At 41.8% G+C, this 24,415-nt stretch overlaps 3 protein-coding genes across 4 annotated transcripts in view; 1 reads left to right on the top strand and 2 right to left on the bottom strand.

Moving 5' to 3' along the window:
• The first annotated feature begins 434 nt into the window (after positions 1-434).
• Positions 435-24,264, top strand: LOC139423067 (mitochondrial intermediate peptidase b). 2 transcript variants are annotated; one of them, XM_071174690.1, is made up of 20 exons: positions 669-1,089; positions 1,315-1,488; positions 1,572-1,660; positions 1,769-1,855; positions 2,071-2,134; positions 2,324-2,506; positions 2,666-2,822; positions 2,967-3,015; positions 3,141-3,201; positions 3,317-3,369; positions 3,611-3,764; positions 3,945-4,022; positions 4,107-4,311; positions 4,593-4,702; positions 5,196-5,270; positions 5,346-5,462; positions 6,932-7,053; positions 9,847-9,920; positions 24,057-24,086; positions 24,173-24,264. In XM_071174690.1, the coding sequence occupies exons 1-19, from the start codon at positions 952-954 to the stop codon at positions 24,080-24,082; spliced, it is 2,016 nt and encodes a 671-aa protein (XP_071030791.1). In that variant the 5' UTR covers positions 669-951; the 3' UTR covers positions 24,083-24,086; positions 24,173-24,264. The 2 variants fall into 2 exon arrangements, with proteins under 2 accessions (XP_071030790.1, XP_071030791.1); XM_071174689.1 differs by lacking the exons at positions 24,057-24,086; positions 24,173-24,264 and adding an exon at positions 14,217-16,635 and having other exon boundaries at positions 435-1,089.
• On the bottom strand, positions 14,969-23,509 carry LOC139423069 (tumor necrosis factor receptor superfamily member 19-like). The gene is made up of 7 exons (XM_071174691.1): positions 23,183-23,509; positions 22,987-23,097; positions 22,352-22,530; positions 22,180-22,265; positions 16,078-16,239; positions 15,787-15,903; positions 14,969-15,623 (listed from the first exon to the last, which is right to left on the bottom strand). The coding sequence occupies exons 1-7, from the start codon at positions 23,243-23,245 to the stop codon at positions 15,412-15,414; spliced, it is 930 nt and encodes a 309-aa protein (XP_071030792.1). The 5' UTR covers positions 23,246-23,509; the 3' UTR covers positions 14,969-15,411.
• The window catches only part of LOC139422449 (gamma-sarcoglycan-like), a 30,616-nt gene continuing 30,345 nt past the window's right edge, over positions 24,145-24,415 (bottom strand). Inside the window, exon 9 of the mRNA XM_071173625.1 lies at positions 24,145-24,318. Within this exon, the coding sequence (XP_071029726.1) occupies positions 24,145-24,318 (174 nt within the window). The remainder of the gene's footprint in view (positions 24,319-24,415) is intronic.

Here is a 24,415-nt window from a genome sequence, read left to right as displayed (position 1 = left end):
GAAGACCGGTGACGTCGACCACCGAACGCCGCCCGAACAAGGAGAGGAACCGACTTCGGCGGAAGTCGTGACAGTACCCCCTCTTGACGCACGGCTCCAGCAGCGCACCGTCACCGGCCTCGGGGACAACCCGGAGGGCGAGGTGCAGGGTGATCCGGACACTTGACATCAGAAGTTACAGGGTGTGTTAAGTGGTGGTGTCCCATCCTTTCAGGTTGTTGGCCTGAAGTAGGACTAAATAGATTTAAATAGTGGAGTCGGTGGTGTTTTTTTTGTGAGAGTAGTGTTAGATGGTAGGGTATTTGTAAAAAAAAATAATTAAGCAAAGTATAAGGAAGTTGTACTCCAGTCTAGTAGGTTGCGGTAATGAAACAATTATTGGATGCCAACCGCCGTTAAACCTCGAAGAAGAAATAAGAAGGCGCACATCACAGAAGAAGCGAACGAGACCAAAAAGACAACATGAGAACAAGATGACATAAACGCTCATAACGAAAAATACAAAAAAACTAGATTATGTGATACATGCATTTCGAATATCGCGCATAAACTTACATTTGAAATAATCGATTTAATTCGATATATCGCCCAGCCCTATGGATAGGGTCTAGTCGCGAAAGTGCAGACACGAAACATCGGAACCATTTTGAGAATTGTGAACATTCGTCATTCATGCTTGGCAGTGCTCGTTGTAGCTCAATTCTCAATGGCAGTGGTGGGCTACTAGCTAGTTAACCGAATAATTATAGAGAGACAGTGAAATAAAGACTAATTTAAAATCCAATACTTTTTTGGTATTATGAAAGTATCAGCATGGATGCAAAGCAAAAGCTTAAAACGTGCTTGCTTATTATAGAGATAATCATTTAGCGCGAGCCAAGTTACTCCCCACGGAATTTCCACTTTGACCTACCTTTCTTTTTCTTTCCACAACAATCAGTTGAAGTTGTTATGATGTTGGCGTGTCAACGATTTTTGAGTGTTGTGAGGAACTCAAGGACACTATCACGACATGTCACTACTTGGTCTCCGGTTGGAGCAGCATTCAATGCCCAGCAGAGGAAAGTTGATTTGTTTCAGAAGAACGTGGTAAGTCAGCTAACGTTAGAACGAGAAGAAGTTAACTAGCTGCATAAAATCCCAACCTATATTAAATGTCCTCATTGTCAAAATCACCCATAATTGTGTTCACTAAAAAAATACTTGCTCTTTTATAAATGTGTCATTTGGGGTTGTTGTAATGATCAGCCTCGAAAACGAAGAGTTGGCCACACAGACTTTTGACATGGCATTGTACGTGCTATATTTGCACAGGGATTATTCGGGGTTCCAGGGTTGAGTACTCCGGCTGGTTTCGAGGTGGCTCAGCAACAAGCGCTCAGGGAAACAGAACAGTTGGTAGAAACAGCCTGCAATAACCCACCAGGCGCCCTGACCGTGGAGACCTTCGATCAACTTTCTGACAGCCTTTGCAAAGTGGCAGATTTGGTAATGGCTCACAGTCACACTCAGAGATCATTGGCATCGTCGTTGTCAAGCCAACCCTTGATGTTGTATTTCTTTTCTTGCAGGCAGATTTTGTCAAAGTTGGCCATCCAGACCCTGCCTTTCGGGATGCTGCTGAGAAGGCATGCATAAACATTGGCACAGTAGTAGAAAGGTATGAACCCTCTTCCGTAGTTTCTCTAGTAAAGTATTACATAATGTCAAGCAAAACACTTTTTTAATACATTCTTTCTTTGATGTTTTCTCTTTTTTGCCCTGATAGGCTGAACACTAATGTTGAACTGTGTAGGAGTCTCAAGAACCTACTAGATAACAAAGAGGTTCTGGATTCTTTGGACCCAGATACAAGGCATGTACAATCATCTTCCTGTTTGTACGATGAGTAGCAGTGCATTTTGTCTTTTGCCTGACGACTCAAACTGAATTCTTCCGCTGCTCAATGTTTGCTACATATTTCAATGCAGAGAAGAAACTAATGTCCGTGGGCGTAGTGTTTGGCAGGAGCAAGGAGGTTGGGTAGACAGGCAATCTTGTTTTACTGATATTTCGCAATACATTTTGCAGGAGAGTAGCAGAACTGTTCATGTTTGATTTTGAGATCAGTGGCATTCATCTGGATGAATCAAAGGTTAGTGATGTGATATAAATGACATTATTAGCCTATCACTTACACTTCATGGAATATATTTTTAAATCAATAATTGTCATGTACACATTGATTATTAGCCTACTAAGCCACATCCTCAGGGAAGTATAACCACAATGTGAGCTTAACCTAAACAGCACCTCTGTTTCAATGTATGAATTTTTTTCCTAGAGAGGGAAGGCGGTGAGCCTCAATGTCAACCTACTGGATCTGAACAATGAATTTCTAAATGGCACCCACCTGCCCAATAGGATAGAGAAGACGGCCCTGCCAGAACACATCCGACACTGCTTCTCCATAGACGGCAACTCCATCCAGATTGGAGGTCTCCATGCAGATTCTCCTGATGAACTGGTGTGTGTGTGTGTGTGCACGTGCGCACAACCCAGAGGTTTATCTCTATACATAATTAGTGGTCTTCCAGCTACTGTCCCATGGTAGGAAATGGTATTGGGCATGTTTGTTTGCTGTGCAGTAGCCTATAGATATTATATGCTTGTCTTTTTCTCTTAGGTGCGGGAGGCTGCTTATAAAATCTTTCTCTTTCCGAATTCAAGTCTGTTGCTTTGTCTGGATGACCTGTTGACTTGTAGGAATGAGCTAGCCAAATTAGTGGGCTATGAATCTTTTGCACACAGGGCTTTAAATGGAACTATGGCCAAGACTCCAGGTAAAGTACTCTGGCTGTTTACCTAATTTCTTTGTGCTCTGCTGCTTGGAAGAAATATTTGTAATTGATTTTATGATTCTTTGAACAGAGAAGTGTGTACTATGCTGTGTTGACCAGTGTGTTTAGTATGTTTTTGTTTTGCAGAGACTGTCATGAAATTCCTTGAATTGCTGACAGACAAACTCTCGGACAGGTATGGTAGGAGTCAGATAGCCAGACACTGGCATGAACACTGTACAATTCATCAATGTTTTGCCCATCTCAAACATACTGTAAGAGTAGCACATGCTCACACAATGTCCCTATTCCTCAATCCAGAACTGCCAAAGATTTTAACCTGATGAGGGATATGAAGATGAAAATGAACTCGAGAAGCACCGTGAGTCATCTTATAAATGCGTATAAGTAGCTCTCATGGTTCTGACATCCATGTGTAGGAGATCATGACAATCTTTCTGCTGTTTGATGTTTCAATGTTAAAAAAAAAATCCAAGGTACTCATGCCATGGGACCACTCCTACTTCAGCAGCGCTGTGCGGGCAGAGAGGTAAGATACCTATACAAAGGTATACAGTACTGTAAACCTATGTGTATATTCTAAGTGGAAATAATATGACTTGTCAACAAGGAATCGTTGGGAATCTCCTAAAGAAACTATTGAAAGGTTGACGGGAGTACCTGAGCTTTACTTTCTACTAAAAGGCCTCTAGAGGGGGCTTGTGTATTGCTTAACATTATTCGGGAAACGGTCTGTAATAACATAGCCTTACAAGTGTTTGTGTGTGCAGGTATAAGATCGATCCCAGCCTGTACAGTCCTTACTTCTCCTTAGGGGCCTGCATGGAGGGCCTCAACATGCTGTTCAGCCAGCTGCTGGGAGTCTCCTTCCAGAATGAACAGCCCATGGCAGGAGAGGTGTGGAGTGAAGAAGTCCGCAAGTTGGTGAGAGAACAGTCTCTGTCTGTATGACACTCAACACCAGTTTCTGGGAGCTCCTTTGAGTGAACCAGCAGAAAATGTAATAGTTGCTGCTTGGCTTTTTGTAATTTTAAGGCCCATCGTTTCTTTTGGGGATGGATTTTATTTTAAGCAGTCCTAAATGTCAGTTGGTTCTCTTAACAGGCTGTTGTCCATGAGACCGAGGGTCTTCTGGGATACATCTACTGTGACTTCTTCCGAAGGCCTGACAAACCACACCAGGTAAGACAAGCTGCTGCAGAAATACTGCCTAAAGCCTCTGCGAAAGTAAGATTCTAATGCTGATCATATTCTCTGTGCTTCCAGGATTGCCACTTCACCATCCAAGGGGGGCGTCTTAAGAAGGATGGGGAATACCAACATCCTGTGGTGGTGCTGATGCTGAGCCTGCCCCCTCCCACACGTAGCACCCCAACACTGCTCAACCCCGGCATGATGGAGAACCTGTTCCACGAGATGGGCCACGCCATGCATTCCATGCTGGGACGCACGCGTTACCAACATGTCACAGGTAACCTGAGTCCAGGCCAGAGCCTACTGCTTTAGGAGGGATTTCCCCTGTCTCTCATTATTGCATTGCATATGTTGCGCATTTGCTTAGCAGACACATTTATTTGCTTAGCAGACACATTTAGTGAACTACCATATGATTCATAGGCCTACAGTCTTGTGTTTGTATGACCAACGATACAGTGCTAGCATGGCATGCTATCGCTAAACATTTTATGACATAGTAGAGTTGGTAAACAATCTCTTTTGTGAGAGACTCATCTTCTGACTGGTCTTTTCCAGGAACTAGATGCTCCACTGACTTTGCTGAAGTCCCCTCCATCCTCATGGAGTTCTTTGCCACAGACTATCGGGTGGTAAATCAGTTTGCACGGCACTATCAGACCGGACAGGTGGGCAGCACAAGTTCATACCTATCCTCTGTAACTTTCCCTCACACACAACACAGTCATTCTTAAGATTATGTCATCTATATGGACTAGCAGTAGTTCTTGAGCTGTTTGTTTACTGCTGTGGTCCACAGATACAGTAGTGTCCTAAGCTGTCCTATCAGACTGTCTGTTATAATAATAATAATATAGACTTTGGCAGCCCTTCTTTGTCCCCTTTGGTATGATAATAGTTCTGAGACGCATCACTAGCTCTGCATCAGCTCTGAACCAAATGCTCTCGGCTGCACTTGAACACACGTTGGTTTTGTGTGAAGTCTTTAGTCATGATTTTGAATCGGACTGAAAGTCTGTTGATTAGACAGACTACAAACAGTCAAGCTAATAGCAAACTATTTATTTAGCCAAATACTGAAGATAGCAGAGGTTCACCACACAGAAGACTCGATAGATGGGTGTGTTTTGTGTTTCTCAGAAATATTTTGTTCTATTTCAGCCCCTGCCCAAGAGCATGGTCTCTCGCCTTTGTGAATCCAAGAGAATCTGTGGGGCTGCCGACACTCAGCTTCAGGTATAGCCACAGTGGCAGTTTGTGTCTTTTCAGTACTTATTAAATAAAATTATTGGCGTGTTTATTTTTTCACAGGTTTTTTATGCTGCTTTGGATCAAGTGTATCATGGCAAGCCACAAAATCGGTCAACGACAGACATTCTAAAAAAGATGCAAGAGAAATTCTATGGACTACCTTACGTTCCAAATACTGTAAGTGCCTAGATATCTTAGTGAGTTTCATAATACTGAAACTGTGGACGATGTACTGATCTGTGAATGTCAGATCCTTGGGGGTAAATAGTAATTAGACTATTCTCTCTACCAGATATAAACCATCCGGTTTGTACCCCCCTTACTGTGTGAGAGAGAATTTATATCCACAGAGAAACATAAAACAGAATAGAACAACCCACAGGCTATTTCTTCTCAACTGTAATTTGGACAATGATATTCTCCCTGAATTGGCTTACCACCACAGCTAACCAATATCTACTCCGTGAGTCCATTTTCTATTAATTTTACATTAGTTTGTTGCCAAATAGCAGAGCTCAGTTTTTCCCTGGGGTAGGATAAAAGTAGTTTCCCAAATGTGAAAAGACCAATTTATGTCGGAATGAAATATTATGCCGTACTTCTGACAGTTTCTGATACTTTTTTTTATTTACAGTTGCAAAATGTGGTATTTTAATTTCAGGTGCAATTTAAGTTAGTGCCTGGCCATACAAACCAAACTGCATCTGTTAACTGCAGTGATCATATGGAGCCACTTTCACCCCGGTCTTAGTTTAGAACATGTTTGGAACTGTGACACTCAGCAAGTCTTTTGATAGGTCCTTATCTGTCATTGACTGTGAGAAGCAAAGGGGAGGGTTCCCACTGGATTTGGATTATAACAAGTCACCACACAGACAGCCGGGCTCTTATCATTAAAATAAGACTGCGTAGGAGTTAGAAACAACTGGCCAGAGAGAGAGAATACACAGAAGCAGCATCATTCCGATAGATACTGCACGTCTCACTTATGTTCTGTAGCCAATTTAGTCATCTTCTATAAGGTGGGAGAGAGGTTTGAAAAAATATTTTCAGATTGACAATGTTGCTTGAATACAAAATATTCAATCGAAAATATGGAAGTGTCTTTCAGTGCTGGGGTTAATTCCACAAATGCAATTCAAATTAAATACCCTCCCTGTAAATTCCATTTAATTAAATTTAAATTCCAGTCCAGTTTTTGAATTAAGAGGTAATTCAATTTCTCTCAATTTCAATGTTATATAAATTCCAATAATACAATTCCCAATTCAATATTATCCCCAACAATTCAACAAATTCAAATTGAATTCAATTCCCTCAGGCTTTCAGGCTGATCATGTCGCTCACTGTTCAGACAGCCTAGCTATACTGGAAATATATAAATACAAGTTGAAATTATTTAAAACAAATCCTGCAGCCCATTTTTTATACTAACTACATTAATTCAATATTTGAACATTTCCCAAAGATAAAAACAGAATTAATTCCAAAAATTGAAGATTGTTGAAATTCGAATTGAAGTCAACGTAAATTCTCTACTTAATGTGTGAATTCAAGAATTTAATTGGAATTTCAAATTAAATTGGAATTGACCCCAACCCTGGTGTCTTTAGATAAAGATGGGTAACTGGTATTCTTGTCCCTAGGCCTGGCAGCTGAGATTCAGCCACCTCATTGGGTACGGTGCTAAGTACTACTCATACCTCATGTCGCGCGCCATAGCCTCCATGGTGTGGAGGCAGTGCTTTCAAAAAGACCCCTTCAACAGGTGAGAGAAACTCACCTGACCTATGTTGTAAATATTTTCTCAAAAGTTATTTAGTCTGCCATGTGAAGTCTCTATTTATTTAACCAGTTAGGCCAGTTGAGAACAAGTACTCATCTACAACTGCGACCTGGCCAAGATAAAGCAAAGCAGTGCGACACAAACAACACAGAGTTACACATGGAGTAAACAAACGTGCAGTCAGTAACACAATAAAAATAAATGGTATACAGTGTATGCAAATGTAGTAAGATTAGGGAGGTAAGGCCAAAGTGGTGAAATAATTACATTTTAGCAATTAAACACTGGAGTGATAGATGTGCATTAGATGAATGTGCAGAGATACTGGGGTACAATTAATTGTACAGTTCATTCCAGTAATTGGCAGCAGAGAACTGGAACAAGGGAGTTGGCTTTGGGGATGACCAGTGAAATATACCTGCTAGAGCGTGTGCTACGGGTGGGTGCTGCTATGATGACCAGTGATCTGAGATAAGGCAGGGCTTTACTTAGCAAAGACTTATAGATGACCTGGAGCCAGTGGGTTTGGCGTCTAATATGAAGCAAGGGCCAGCCAACGAGAGCATACAGGTTGCAGTGGTGGGTAGTACAGTGGGGCAAAAAAGGTATTTAGTCAGCCACCAATTGTGCAAGTTCTCCCACTTAAAAAGATGAGGCCTGTAATTTTCATCATAGGTTCACTTCAACTATGACTGACAAAATGAGAAAAAAAATTCCAGAAAATCACATTGTAGGATTTATTTGCAAATTATGGTGGAAAATAAGTATTTGGTCAATAACAAAAGTTTATCTCAATACTTTGTTATATACCCTTTGTTGGCAATGACAGAGGTCAAACATTTTTTGTAAGTCTTCACAAGGTTTTCACACACTGTTGCTGGTATTTTGTCCCATTCCTTCCATGCAGATCTCCTCTAGAGCAGTGATGTTTTGGGGCTGTTGCTGGGCAACACGGACTTTCAACTCCCTCCAAAGATTTTCTATGGGGTTGAGATCTGGAGACTGGCTAGGCCACTCTAGGACCTTGAAATGCTTCTTACGAAGTCACTCCTTTGTTGCCCGGGCGGTGTGTTTGGGATCATTGTCATGCTGAAAGACCCAGCCACGTTTCATCTTCAATGTCCTTGCTGATGGAAGGAGGTTTTCACTCAAAATCTCACGATACATGGCCCCATTCATTCTTTCCTTTACACGGATCAGTCGTCCTGGTCCCTTTGTAGAAAAACTGCCCCAAAGCATGATGTTTCCACCCCCATGCTTCACAGTAAGTATGGTGTTCTTACCAAAAAGTTATATTTTGGTTTCATCTGACCAAATGACATTCTCCCAATCTTCTTCTGGATCATCCAAATGCTCTCTAGCAAACTTCAGACGGGTCTGGACATGTACTGGCTTAAGCAGGGGGACACGTCTGGCACTGCAGGATTTGAGTCCCTGGCGGCGTAGTGTGTTACTGATGGTAGGCTTTGTTGCTTTGGTCCCAGCTCTCTGCAGGTCATTCACTAGGTCCCCCCGTGTGGTTCTGGGATTTTTGCTCACCGTTCTTGTAAAAATTTTGACCCCACGGGGTGAGATCTTGCGTGGAGTCCCAGATCGATCAGTGTTGGAGGCTATTTTGTAAATGACATCGCCGAAGTCGAAGATCGGTAAGATGGTCAGTTTTACTAGGGTATGTTTGGCAGCATGAGTGAAGGAGGCTTTGTTGCAAAATAGGAAGCAGATTCTAGATTTTATTTTGGATTGGATTTGCTTAATGTGAGTCTGGAAGGAGAGTTTACAGTCTAACCAGACACCTAGGTATTTGTAGTTGTCCACATATTCTAAGTCAGAACCGTCCATAGTAGTGATGCTAGACGGGCGAGCGGGCTACGGGCAGCGATCGGTTGAAGAGCATGCATTTAGTTTTACTTGCATTTAAGAGCAGTTGGAGGCCACGGAAGGAGTGCTGTATGGCATTGAAGCTCGTCTGGAGGTTAGTTAACACAGTGTCCAAAGAAGGGCCAGAAGTATACAGAATGGTGTCGTCTGCATAGAGGTGGATCAGAGAATCACCAGCAGCAAGAGCGACATCATTGATGTATACAGAGAAAAGAGTCGGCCCGAGAATTGAACCCTGTGGCACCCCCATAGAGACTTCCAGAGGTCCGGACAACAGGCCATACGATTTGACACAATGAACACTATCTGAGAAGTAGTTGGTGAACCAGGCGAGGCAGTCATTTGAGAAACCAAGGCTGTTGAGTCTGCCGATAAGAATGAGGTGATTGACAGAGTTGAAAGCCTTGGCCAGGTTGATGAAGCCGGCGGCACAGTATTGTCTTTTATTGATGGTGATTATGATATCGTTTAGGACCTTGAGCGTGGCTGTGGTGCACACATTAACTTGGCTTTCGAAGATTTTACTTTAGGGAAATCTCTACTAGCTGGATTCGCTCACACTAGTCTGAACATGACAGTGACAAAGAAAACACCCACATCACAGATGTCACTGTGACATCAGGGGATTTGTGTTTTGAAATTGAGTATTGTTTTGCCTGGGGTGTTATGTTTTTCTCAGAGCTGTTTTTTTCTTTCTGCTCTTTGTGTCTCTGTCATGGGGGCTTGTAGAGTGGCAGACTACAGTCAGTGGCAGTGAAAGCACAGTTCAACCCACAGGAAAACCAAGCCAGTACAGTATTCAGACATATCCTTATCTGTCTGACATAAACCCCAATCCGATCTCTCTATGCCTCTCTCTCTGCCTATTCACCCCTTCCGTTTAATGTCCCCACACAGGGACATGGGAGAGCGATATCGAAGGGAGATGCTAGCTCATGGAGGTAGTAAGGAGCCCATGCTTATGGTGCAAGGTAAGGACACTGTCACTATTTTTCTTGGCCGCTACCTTCCTCCCTTTCTTTAGAGTTCTTGCACTATTTTTCTCCTATTAGTTCCTTCCCCAGGTCACCACTCCTGTATGTATAGTACAGTGCCTTCAGAAAGTATTCACAACCCTTGACCACTTTTTTTTGTGTTATAACCTGAATTTGAAATTGATTAAATGTTTTTTTATTGTCACTGGCCAACAACACACACTATCCCATAATGTCAGTGGAATTATGCTTTTCAAAATGGTAATAAATCAATTAAAAAGCTGACATGTCTTGAGTCAATGAGTAATCAACCCTTTAGTTATGGCAAGCATAAATAAGTTCAGGAGTAAAAATGTGCTTAACAAGTCACATAATAAGTTGCATGCAATAATAGTATTTAACATGATTTTTGAATACTACCTCATGTCTGTACCCCACACATACAATTATCTGTAAGGTTCCTCAGTCGAACACTGAATTTCAAACACGGACCAATATAGAGCTAAGCACAGGCAAAATCCTAGAGGATTCAGTCTGCTTTCTACCAGACACTGGGAGATGAATTCACCTTTCAGCAAGACAATAACCTAAAACACAAGGCCTAATCTACATGAGTTGATTACCAAGAAGACAGTGAATGTTCCTGAGTAGCTGAGTTAGTTTTGACTTAAATCTACTTGGAAAAACTATGGCAAGACCTGAAACTGTTTGTCTTGCTATGATCAACAACCAATTAGACAGCTTAAAGAATGTTTGGTAAGTTTTGCACAATCCAGGTGTGGATAGCTTTTAGAGACTTAGCCAGAAAGACTCACAGCCACAATCACTGCCAAAGGTGCTTCTATAAAGTATTGACTCAGGTGTGAAGATAAATTAAATATTTCTGTATTTAATTTTCAATAAATCTGCTAACATTTCTAAAAATAAGTTTTCACTTTGTCATTGTGGGGTATTGTGTGTCGATGGGTGAGAGAAAAAAAAATTAAATCCATTTTGGTTTCAGGCTGTAAAACAACCAAATGTGGAATAAGTCAAGGGGATAGAATACTTTCTGAAGGCATTGTATATTATCAACTTATATCATTTTGGCAAAGCCATCAATGCATAGTTTGTTTTGTAAGTGTATATGCCTGAGGCACAGGCTTTGGCTACTTCAAACTCTTAATTATAGCTGTGTGATGATGGCAGTTGCTTTGCTTTTCCCTGGGTTTGGAAACAGGTAAGGGCTCCTACTATGCATCATGGCCTTCTGATGCCTCCCAGGTTATCCTGAACCCACCATAAATCTCAAGACGGGAAGCTTTATTTGTGTTTAAAGGAAAGATTCACCCATTCCCCAGGAATAGATCGAATCAAATGTTATTTGTCACATACGCCGAATACAACAGGTGTAGACAGTGAAATGCTTACTTTCAAGCCCTTAACCAACAATGCAGTTTTAAGAAAATACAACAACAAAAAATGTTAGAGAATAACAAATGATTGAAGAGCAGCAGTAAATAACAATAGCGGGGTTATATACAGGGGGCACCGGTATTGAGGTAAAATGTACATGTAGGTAGAGTTATTAAAGTGACTATGCCTAGATAATAACAAGAGTAGCTGCAGTGTTCTGGGGGGGGGGGGGGAGGCAATGCATAGATAATAAGAGTAGCAGCAGTGTATGGGGGGGGGGGCAATGCATTTAGTCTGGGTAGACATTTTATTAGCTGTTCAGGAGTCTTATGGCTCGGGGTAGAAGCTATTTAGGAGCCTCTTGGACCTAGACTTGGCGCTCCGGTATTGCTTTCTGTGCGGTAGCAGAGAGAACAGTCTATGGCTAGGGTGGCTGGAGTCTTTGACGATTTTTAGGGCCTTTCTCTGACACCGCCTGGTATAGAGGTCCTGGATGGCAGGAAGCTTGGTCCCGGTGATGTACTGGGCCGTACGCACTACCCTCTGTAGTGCATTGCGTTCGGAGGCCGAGCAGTTGCCATACCAGGCAGTGATGCAACCCGTCAGGATGCTCTCGATGGTGCAGCTGTAATACCTTTTGAGGATCCGAGACCCATGCCAAATCTTTTCTGTCTCCAGAGGGAGGTGTTTAGTCCCAGAGTCCTTAGCTTATTGATGAGCTTTGAGGGTACTATGGTGTTGAACGCTGAGCTGTAGTCAATGAATAGCGTTCTCAGATAGGTCTTCCTTTTGTCCAGGTGGGAAAGGGCAGTGGGGAGTGCAATAGATATTGCATGATCTGTTGGTGCCGTATGCAAATTGGAGTGGGCCTAGGGTTTCTGGGATAATGGTTTTGATGTGAGCCATTACCAGCCTTTCAAAGCATTTCATGGCTACAGACGTGAGTGCTACTGGTCGGTAGTCATTTAGGCAGGTTACCTTAGTGTTCTTGGGCACAGGGACTATGGTGGTCTGCTTGAAACATGTTGGTATTACAGACTCCGACAGGGAGAGGTTGAAAATGTCAGTGAAGACACTTGCCAGTTGGTCAGTGCATGCTTGGAGTACACGTTCTGGTAATCCGTCTGGCCCTGCAGCCTTGTAAATGTTGACCTGTTTCAAGGTGTTATTCACATCGGCTGCGGTGAGCGTGATCACACAATCGTCCGGAACAGCTGATGCTCTCATGCATGTTTCAGTGTTACTTGCCTCAAAGCGAGCATAGAAGTTATTTAGCTTGTCTTGTATTCTCGTGTCACTGGGCAGCTCTCAGCTGTGCTTCCCTTTGTAGTCTGTAATGGTTTGCAGGCTCTGCCACATCCGATGAGCGTTGGAGCTGGTGTAGTACGATTCGATCTTAGTCCTGCATTTGATGCTTTGCCTGATTGATGGTTCGTCGGAGGGCATAGCGGGATTTCTTATAATCTTCTGGGTTAGAGACCTGCTCGTTGAAAGCGGCAGCTCTACCCTTTAGCTCAGTGTGAATGTTGCCTGTAATACATGGCTTCTGGTTGGGGTATGTACGTACAGTCACTGTGGGGACGACGTCCTCGATGCACTTATTGATAAAGCCAGTGACTGATGTGGTGTATTCCTCAATGCCATCGGAAGAATCCCAGAACATATTCCAGTCTGTGCTAGCTAAACTTCAGGACTGTTTTGCATCTGACCACTTTTATAGACCGAGTCACTGGTGCTTCCTGCTTTAGTTTTTGCTTGTAAGCAGGAATCGGGAGGATAGAATTATGGTCAGATTTGCCAAATGGAGGGCGAGGGAGAGCTTTGTACGTGTCTGTGTGTGGGGTAAAGGTGGTCTGGAGTGTTTTTCCCTCTGGTTGCACATTTAACATGCTGAATAACGGGGATCTAGGCCTGGTCGGGTTTCTGTATTATATCCCTCCCATCTGACTCATTGAAGAACTCTTTGTCCAGTTTGAGGTGAGCAATTGCAGTTCTGATATCCAGAAGCTCTTTTCGGTCATAAGAGATGGTAGCAGCACATTATGTACAAAACAAGTTACGAACAACATATTTAAAAAAAAATAGTATGGTTGGTTAAGAGCTGATAAGATGGCAGCCTTCCCCTCAGGTGCCATCATGGAACATTGCTCAGAAATGCACAAAAACGAGAACGTTCAAAATGGGTGGATATTTCCTTTAATTTGCACACTTAATTCAAAGCCCTATTTATGGTGATACTTTGGAAACTCTCCAGATAGATTTTTACATCCATTTAGCAAATGTTGAAACTAGATGTTATTCCATCCACTCACACCCAAAAAGCTAAACCCACTCTCAACATTCCCTGGAGTCACTCAGAATTTTGGCACTGGCTCTTGTTTTTCATAGTCAGTTGCAGTGGGGCTCCTATAGTCTCAGTTGAAAGATGGGCTGAAGTTCATGATTTGTCGGTATTTGAAGAAGATCAAATACATGAATCAATGGCATTACTCTCCCATAAGGCCAAAGTGAGTTGTATATGGCTTTCATTTTCAATTGCTGTGTTAACTCGATCAGGCTCTGAGAGGTGACATGCATCTCTGGTAATTAACCTCTTAGTAGCTGTCAACATGACATGAGTACAGCCAAAGCTGAGTTGTTACAATACAGAACCAGCACAGATAATCAGCGGTGTATTTCAAGCCAATTTGACATGAACCTGGTTGGATCTAGTTTAATTTCTGTACATATGAATGAACTCAAACACAATGAATCCGGGTTAAAACAATAGCTCAATAGATTGAGCACTACAAATAAAATATCAAGATTTTCTTTCCCCCAGACAAGTTTCAAATTTGTCATTGAAGTCCTTTATCTAAATCTGTCCCCCTCTCTCCTGGCCTGTTCCATGGTTTGCAGGCATGCTTCAGAGCTCCCCTACCCTTGAAGAATTAGTGGACGCTCTAGTAGCTGACCTGGACACAGACTCAGTAACCTGCCGTGATGATTCCTCATGAGCAGATTGTACTTTTGTTGTTTTTTACCTACTGTGAATTATCACGGGAAATTAGGGGCAGGGCCCCTCCCCACTTACCTCATCCTACGCTTAGCGATGTTGAATTTCAAAATTGATATTACTCTGCAGTGGCCTGATGAGTATGAGGAAATTAAAATATGAAGTGTGTATAATATTGTATTTGACTTGTGATGCATCCTTGTCTCATTGTGAATTATGAACCCTTAACATCCATGTTGCCAGTGCCAACCCTATATTGTCTATTTTTTTTGTCATCTGAACAACTAGTGTTCTCTTACTTGGCTATTACTCTCTAAATCTCTAGCTACAGGTTTCAGCTATTGAATGAATCACTCTTGAATACTCTTTTTTGTGAGATAGACCGTCAGCAGCCTGATTAGTGAAACAAGTGAAAGAGCTGTGGGCCTGCTATTGTTTTCACATAGAGAATAAGGGGACGGAGGATGTCTGAAAGGCTGCAGATAAATGACAGACTCACTAAAGCAATACGGCTCCGTGCTGGCCTCTGGAAGAGCTCTGCTGTATTCTCTGGTTTTCCTTCATACTAACGAACACCATTAAAATAATGCTTGACACCCTGCTCGTAACGGCTTCATAATGTCAAAAACAAAGTATTGAAAAATGGGTGCCATCCATCATTGAGATTTTTTATTATTTGTTAAACTATCTTTTTCTAAGCAATTGTACTACTTTAAAATACAATAGCTCAGAATTGTTTGCTCATCTTTATCAAGGGTGCCAATAATTTTGGATGAGACTGTAAATTACAAGCTTTTTAAATGTATACATATTTAAAATCCAAGAGAATTGGTTAAATTTAAACTTGGACTATATCAGACATTGGCCCACACATATTTGGTAATGGCAATGAGATGAGCTCTGGAAAATAACAGAAGCAGAAAATACAAGTTTGAATGGCTTTGAAACCAGCAAGTCACGTTTCTGTCAGCAGTTGCAATGTCTTTCACATAACCACAAGTCTGTTATGATGACAGTCAACATATCAAAGGTTATCCTCATGAAGAAATGGGCTCTGCTTTTAGGCCTACTCAGTACAGTTTAGTGAATCCCAGATCTTTAGTTTAATACAGCATGGGTCCACGTCTTCTCGTCTTCCTCATCAGACACTTCCCCATCAGTTTGGTAGAGGTCATGGTTCAGCTCACTGGGCAATGTGTTCTTTAATGGTCTTCTCTGTGAGTCCCAGGCAGGATATGTGGCCATACCATTGCTGTTCTCCGTGCTGCAAGGTTCCTCAGAGAACTGATAAGGGAAAAGCTTCACTTGACCTTAGGACAGGAAAATGCAGTTTTAGAGATGTTGATGGGACATGTCAAGTGCAGAAATTCAAGTTATGCACTCTTCTCAAATGTGGATTTAGCGCCATGTGCATATTGGTAAAGAATGACATGAAAAGGTTATTTGCAAGCCCAGGCTAACAGAACAACATACCACAAGTTATGCCCGTGCCATGGTAGCTGTTTGAGGTGATTTCATGTAGCTGATAGACCTGAATATTCTCAAAGCTGGGGAACTTTGCATCATGGCAGCTACCACCCTGGCATGGCTCTGATTAGTGCAAAGACAAAAGTTATTTACTTTTTACATTAACACAAGTGTTTATATCAAATATTTGGCATGGTATAAATACAGCATAATATCTGCATTTAACATTGTTTGACATGATTACAATCTTAGTCGACACGAGGGATGAGTGAGAATCTGTGATTCAGGCAGGGTTACCATGAGGTTTCTTCTCCAGCTGTCTTTTGCAGTAGATGGCACAGAAAAGCATTAGGGCCAGTAGGACAGAAGTCAGAGCGATGCAGATGACTACAGCCAGGACAGTGTCCCTGGAGCTTGCCACAACAGACGAAAGGGGCACCAGGTTCACCCTGCTACTGCCTACACAGTAAACATGCATAAACACAAATATCACTACAGCTGTTTATCCTTGGGTGCAATACAGCACACCCACAAACATGCATTTAATTATAGAACAGTTCTTACCTTGGAATATTGAAGTCTCATGTTAAAAGGAACCACCAACTTTCATATGTTCTCATGTTCTGAGCAAGGAACTCAAACGTTAGCTTTTTTACATGGCACATATTTCACTTTTACTTCTCCAACACTGTTTTTGCATTATTTAAACCAAATTGAACATTATTTATTTGAGTCTAAATGGATTTTTATTGATGTATTATATTATGTTAAAATAAGTGTTAATTCAGTATTGTTGTAATTGTCATTATTACAAATAAAAAATGTTTAAAAAAAAAAAATTGGCCAATTTAATCAGTATCAGCTTTTTTTTGGTCCTCCAATCGGTATCGGCGTTGAAAAATCAATCGGTCGACCTCTAGTTGTTATGACACCCACTTTCTCAAAGTATTTTTAAGTGTGGGATAATTCAGATTTGTAATTGAGTGTGGGTGCAGTGTGTGTTGGCATGTGTATATTAGGTTTTCAGTAAGGCAGTGAATGCTATCTCATATGTCCTCTTTGGTAGTGGCTTCTCAAATCCAAAGACAGCACATTGAGTCTGGTTGTCTTTGTCTCCCCAAATCTTTCCTGCTTATCAGTTCAGATAGAGGACAATCCACTGAAACAAATTTACATGCTGATCTAATCATAACACTGTTCTGTGCCAAAACCCTTTGGTTTGACAACCAAACCGAACATACCCTGGGGCATCACCAAACTGAACCACCAGAACAGAGATGTCTAAAAGGTGTCAGGAAATCAAAAACAAGCACCTATTAATTTTTGTCAAGCTTATTTTCTCAAAAAAGTGATTGGAAGTACAAACTACGGTAAGATCCTTCAGTTGGAAGGATATGCAATAACTTACTTGTGCTGGTCTACACTTTGTTTTTGTTTTATAAAAGTCACTATGAATGAAATGCTGCTCCATCACAACTGGAGGCATGTAGTGAGAATACACTTGGAGAGCACTGTCACTCTGGGATACAACAACCTATTTGTCTTATAAGAATTTCACATTTCAACTACAAGAGTTCTCAGATGGACTTCAAATAAGTTTTTGTAATCTCAAAATCATCTAAATATGCCTTTTATGGTATCAAAGTGTGCTTCAATACCAGGAGTATTTTTCCATACCTAACATCTAACAGTAGGTTGTAACATCTGGGAAATGTGTTCTTATTTCAACCCCATTTGACTGCCAAGTTAAACACAGAGAGAGACGGAAGTTCAACAGCCAGCTAGCTCACACTCCACTACAAAATAGTGGTGGGCATGATTTGATCTTCCAAGAATTTCATTTGAGGCTGGTACATAGTGGATATGTGTGTGCAAACAATCCCAGAAAGATGGTTAAACAGACAGACATCAGTAAAGCACATTTCACATGTTCCCTGGAAATATTTTCTTAAATTATTCTAAAAGTGGTACAGTAACATTAAGCGTGCTTATAGTACATGGACTGAAGCCCAATCTTGCCTATGGGGAAATCAAAATCAAATAAAATGTTATTTGTCACATGCACTGAATATAACAGCCGTAGACTTTTCCCGTGAAATGCTTACTTATGAGCCCTTTCCCAACAGTGCAGTTAAAAAGTAAGAAAAAAAGAAGAGTAAATAAGAAGAAATAAAAGGAAATAGTAACATAATAAAATAATAACGAGGCTATATACAAGGAATACCGCTACCGAGTCAATGTGCAGGACTGCGATTACTCACCATGGACTGGCAGAATCCTTTTTTTCCTTTAACGAGTCTGACGAGGCCGACGCAAACTATATACTGTTTTCTCTGGTACAGGCCCAGATCCCTGTGATTTGCATGGAGAGGAGGCAGAGAAAAAGGGGCCGGAGGGCGGGCTGCCTTCTGAGAATTCATGGGCGATCGAATAAACCCCCACTTTCTTCCATTCTGCAAGCAAACGTGCAATCTTTGGACAATAAAATAGATGACCTACGCGGAAGATTAAACTACCAACAGGACATTAAAAACTGTAATATCTTATGCTTCACGGAAACGTGGCTGAACAACCACACTATCAACATACAGCTGGCTGGTTATATGCTGCACCGGCTGGATAGAACAGCGGCGTCTGATATTTTTGTAAATAACAGCTGGTGCACGATATCTAAGGAAGTCTCGAGCTATTGTGAGATAGTGTATCATGATAAACTGTAGACCACACAACCTACCTAGAGAGTTTTCATCTGTGTGTTTCGTAGTTGTTTACATACCACCACAGTCAGAGGTTGGCACTAAGACAGCATTGAATGAGCTGTATTCCGCCATAAGCAAACAAGAAAACGCTCACCCAGAGCTCGCCCTTGATGGGGTCAAATTGGGGTCATGATAGGGGCTGCCCCAAATGTTTGATGTATTATAATAAAATAATTGATATTCTTATGTTGTATTAATAGAAGGGGAGGGGCTATGGGACCCCTCCTCCTCTACATTTATAGGGTCCTAGACTACAGATTAACAATATTTCATTGTAAGGTTTTAGAATTGTTCCAATCTTTTCTAAGTCTCTGCCTCTTATAAAGAAACGGGGTCTGTGAAAAAGCATTTCAAAGATAAACAAAGAGCCATGCAGGGGATTAGAAGAGATAAGAGGCTAATCAGACATAAATCAACTTGGGGGAGTGGACATTTACTGCTGAGTCCTTAGAAAACACTGGAACTATTGTATCTCTTGCAAGTTATTATAGCTGTGTATGCATGGGCTTGGTCTGAGGAGTAGCAGGTAATGACATATGCAGTGACATCACAGGGGGTTGACTACAAGCATGATAAAAGTAACTTGGACTTTTCCTATTGGGCAAAACTCATGAGAGACATCAGTTGTATGTGTGATGTTTGATCTTTGACTTCTGTTTACAGCTGTATTTTGATTCAAATTGTTATATTTATAAGTGCACATTTTGACCATAATTCTATCTTCCTGATTCCTGCTTACAAGCAAAAATTAAAGCAGGAAGCACCAGTGACTAGATCAATAAAAAAAGTGGTCAGGTGAAGCAGATGCTAAGCAACAGAACTGTTTTGCTAGCACAGACTGAAATATGTTCCGGGATTCCTCCGGTGGCATTGAGGAGTACACCACATCAGTCATTGGCTTCATCGATGACGTCTGTCGTAGCAGAATCAGAATTAGTTAGGTAACATTGATAAATAAGATGTTTTATCTACTTTCATAAATATGCTTATGTGGGTAAAGTCACTTGGGGCCCAGAGAGGGGAGAGGTCAGGCTTGTCTTTATATGTGAACGTTTCTTTTAAACCATGTGAAGGGATGATTGAGGGGGAACCAATTATCTCTTGGCTCCACAATGTCTGTGCTAGTCACTCCCTACTTTTCCCATTTGGGGGAAGAGTATGGCAGTGTCTGGAACCATTGTATGTCTCCTCTGATGTTGCCCTTATCTTGACCTAGAGGCTCACTCTCCTCTCCGTGAGCTTGTCCAGGAGGGATTGTATTTGAGATGGGAGTATCTAGAATTGACAATTGATATATGCCATTGGATGAGGTAATGTTTTGGCACTATGTTGTACCAAGAACAAGATAAGAACTTTGTTTAGGAGACCAAACTGAACGATAATTTATAGCTAATGCTGTCTGGCTATGGGATACTCCTCTCTCAAGTAAAAGTCTTCCTTTATGCAGTTTTCCTAAGACCTGTGTTTCGTCATTGTGAGTTGGGAGGGCTGGATCTTTGCTATAAAAGATCTCAGTTGCCATTTTGTAAGCACTCTCAGAATTCATTTATAGACTGAATTGATCTGAGAGTCAAAGGGCTATGGGGAAGCTCATATTATTAAAATATTAAGTTTAAAGTATAACTCTGACTTGTGTGTGGTTTATAAACTCTCTTTTCACTTAATAATACAGGAAATTACCACGACACGTCGTACCTACAGTAACCGTGATGTCAAGCAAAGAGGCACTGAGTTTGAAGGTAGGACGTGAAATACATCCACAGGTACACCTCCAATTGACTCAAATTATGTCAATTAGCCTATCAGAAGACTCAGTTACACCAACTCTGTCAGGAGGAATGGGCCAAAATTCACCCAACTTATTGTGGGAAGCTTGTGGAAGGCTACCCGAAACGTTTGACCCAAGTTAAACAATTTAAAGGCAATGCTACCAAATATGAGTGTAAGTAAACTTCTGACCCACTGGGAATGTGATGAAAGAAATAAAAGTTGAAATAAATCACTCTCTACTATTATTCTGACATTTCACATTCTTAAAATAAAGTGGTGATCCTAACTGACCTAAGACAGGGACTTTTTACTGGTATTAAATGTCAGGAATTGTGAAAAACTGAGTTTAAATGTATTTGGCTAAGGTGTATGTAAACTTCCGACTTCAACTGTATGTAAAAATGCTGTTCATTGACTACAGCTCAGCATTCAACACCATGGTACCCTCCAAACTCATCATTAAGCTTGAGACCCAGGGTCTCGACCTCGCCATGTGCAACTGGGTCCTGGACTTCCTGAAGGGCCGCCCCCCAGGTTTTGAAGGTAGGAAACAGCATCTCCACTCCGCTGATCCTCAACACTGGGGCCCCACAAAGGTGTGTTCTCAGCCCCCTCCTGTACACCCTGATCACCTACGACTACGTGGCCATGCACACCTCCATCCATGCACGCCTCCAACTCAATAAAGTTTGCAGATGACACAACAGTGGTAGGCTTATTTACCAACAATGACAAGACAGCCTACAGGGAGGAGGTGAGGGCCCACGGAGTATGGTGTCAGGAAAATAACCTCTCACTCAATGTCCGAAAAACAAAAGAGATGATTGTGGACTTCAGGAAACAGCAAAGGGAGCACCCCCCTATCCACATCGACGGGACAGCAGTGGAGAAGGTGTAAATATCACCGACAAACTGAAATGGTCCACGCACACAGACAGTGTGGTGAAGAAGGCGCAACAGCGCCTCTTCAACCTCAGGAGGCTGAAGAAATTTGGTTTGTCACCAAAAACACTCACTAACTTTTACAGGTGCACAATTGAGAGCATCCTGTCGGGCTGTATCACGCCTGGAATGGCAACTGCACCGCCCACAACCGCAAGGCTCTCCAGAGGGTAGTGCAGTCTGCACAACGCATCACAGGGGGCAAACTACCTGCCCTCCAGGAAACCTACAACATTCGATGTCACTGGAAGGCAAAACATATCATCAAGGACAATAACCATCCGAGCCACTGCCTGTTCACCCCGCTTCCATCCAGAAGGCGAGATCAGTACAGGTGTATCAAAGCTGGGACAGAGAGATTGAAACTACAGCTTCTATCTCAAGGCCATCAGATTGTTAAACCGCCACCACAAGCACAGAGAGGCGGCTGCCTACCTACAGACTTGATATCATTGGCCACTTTAATAAATGGAACACTAGTCACTTTAATAATGCCACTTCAAGAATGTTTACATATCTCGCATTACTCATTTCATATGTATATAAAGAATACTGTCCTTCACTATCCATTCTTTACTATCTATTGCATCTCAGCTGCTCTGTCACTGCTCATCCATATATTTTATACCTATATATTCTTATCCAATTCCTTTACTAGATTGTGTGTATTAGGTTTCGTTGTGGAAATATTTTCAGATATTAGGTTTTGTTGTGAAATTGTTAGATATTACCTGTTAGATACTGCTGCACTGTTGGAACCAGAAGCATAAGCATTTCGCTACACTTGCAATAACATCTAATAGCCATGCGTATGTGACTAATACAATTTGTGTCTGTGTGAGTGTGGCGTCAATATGCATGTCTGTGAGAGTATGTAGTGTGTGTGAGTGTGCATAGATCATTTGTATTGATGAAAAGGCCTACTCACAGAGAGGCTCATAGGCATGAGGAGGGTCTCCACAGGGTACACAGTCCATGTCCTGAAACCCACTCAGCTTGGTTTTCCTATAGAACCTGTAATACAACAACAACAGCATATGTGATGGAAAATGGAGACACTTCGGAGATAATGGGGAGGATGAGACAGCAGCTGTCCTCACCCGGGCAGACAGTCTCCACACACAGCGTTTCCTGTGGTGGTGCAGTTGGCTCTATGGAGGCGGCTGGTGTGGGCACATGATAGACACGGCTTGCATTTCTGCCCTCCTGCTTCCTCTTTGTAGCGCCCCGGTCTGCAGGGTGCACAGCGAGCACCCGCCCCATAGCCAAAACCACATTCCTGAGGGGTTTAACAAACACACACAGGAGACCCAGTTGATGGTGAGGAGGTGTGGTGGGGGTTGGGAGTTTGTTAAGGAACAGCAAGCAGAGGTCGCTGACAGTGGTTGAGAGAGAAAGAGACAACTTGCATAGCAACATGTGTAAAATGTTTCATATGTCAACAAAGTATGTAACAGGAAATACATAACATTTTAGTCATTTAGCAGATGCTCTTATCCAGAGCAATTAGGGTTAAGTGCCTTGCTCAGGTTCAGATTGACAAATTTTTCACCTAGTCGGCTCAGGGTTTCGAACCAGCGATTTGTATTATCTTATAGGGGAACCTTTCTTACTGGCCCAAAGCTCTTAACCGCTAGTCTACTTGCGGCGCGCACATTAATTATATTCTTACAACGGCATGACTGGTTGTATCAATAATTTTGACAGGAGGGAATACGTTTGATAGACTACTCACCGTGGATAACTCCTGCCCAGATCCACACTGTCTGCAGGCGACACAGTCCCCTGCTTCATCCCTGTACTCCTGCTCCCTGCATTCTCTATTCTCCACTGCAGTTCCATGAACCTGACCAAGAGCATCACTCACAGACTTCAGATACACTACAACAAATGAAAAACTACATCCGTAAATGAAAAACGTTATGCCTTACCATAGAGCACAAAATAATCACCTCCAGTAAAAGCGACAGCATCTTCTTTAGCTTCCACTCCATGTTAACTATTGTCTCAAAATGTCTGCCAATACCTGGATGGGAATCAATGAGCTAATACTTTTATACCACCCACGCTCATAATAATGCGAGTAAACGGTCCATCTTCTGATACAGTACGTCCAATGTTAATTGACATAAGAAGCTATTAAGTACAGTAATATAAGTAGATATCTGGCGGACATGACATATGATGCTACCATAGGCAAGATAAGGCAACAGCGTTTATTCCATAACAGGTTCCTAGAAAATACCGCGCCCCACTCCTAAATACCCAGTCAGAAGTGTAGTTCGCAGACACGGCTATTGGGTAGGCTACTTTTTCAACAAATACTGTTGCCGCCTGCCAGATACTAGCGCATCAAGCTCCCCCTGAACAATCTTCAATCACATATGTACACTGCATGTTCAAAATATCAACCTGTCTTCAGAGCAATGGGTAGGATTTGGAAAATGCATTTGTTTTCCTCCGTTTAGTATGATATATTACCCTACAATAGGTTACGTTATGGATGGAATAGCGGTCGTACAATATCATATAGGACGTATAGTATCATACATGTTATCCGGTTGTACAACATCATAACCAACATGTTTACTGTGAAAGGGATGAACATATCCACAAATGTAATTAATGAAACTATTCCCAGACAAAACAGGTAACATAGTTGGTGCCACCAGAGTAGAACACCTTGCATGTACATCTTTTAGATATGAAGCTGTGAAAAAAACTATTAAAATATACAAATGTTGTTTTATTAAAAGTTTTCTGAACTTTCATATTTTTCTAATATGCACTTTGCATAATTTTCAGGCAAGACACGACTGACTGCACAATGATGATGTATGTATAAAGATGAACCCAGGTAAATACAAATCTCAAGATAATCGAGTGTGGTCTTTTAACAATTGTGACTGTTGTCATGGCAGGTGGAGGTGTGACCAGCTTTGGACAGGTACAGTCTTCCATCAGGACACACACACACTTCATACAACTGCTCCCCAGGACTCCCTTTCTCTCCTTCTCCACTCAGAGGTAACCTGGGCAGCTGCACCCTCTCAGCATCCAGAATCAACTGCAGAAAGAGAGGAAAATAATATGATGCTATATTCATTATTTGTTTGAGCACATGAACTATAAGACATTCATTTAGTTTTTGCTAACAATAAGAA

This window comes from Oncorhynchus clarkii, chromosome 12, assembly GCF_045791955.1.
Source record: "Oncorhynchus clarkii lewisi isolate Uvic-CL-2024 chromosome 12, UVic_Ocla_1.0, whole genome shotgun sequence".
Taxonomy (NCBI): Eukaryota; Metazoa; Chordata; class Actinopteri; order Salmoniformes; family Salmonidae; genus Oncorhynchus; species Oncorhynchus clarkii.
The sequence above is the reverse complement of the archived record's forward strand: the minus strand, read 5'-3'. Positions and strand labels throughout refer to the sequence as shown.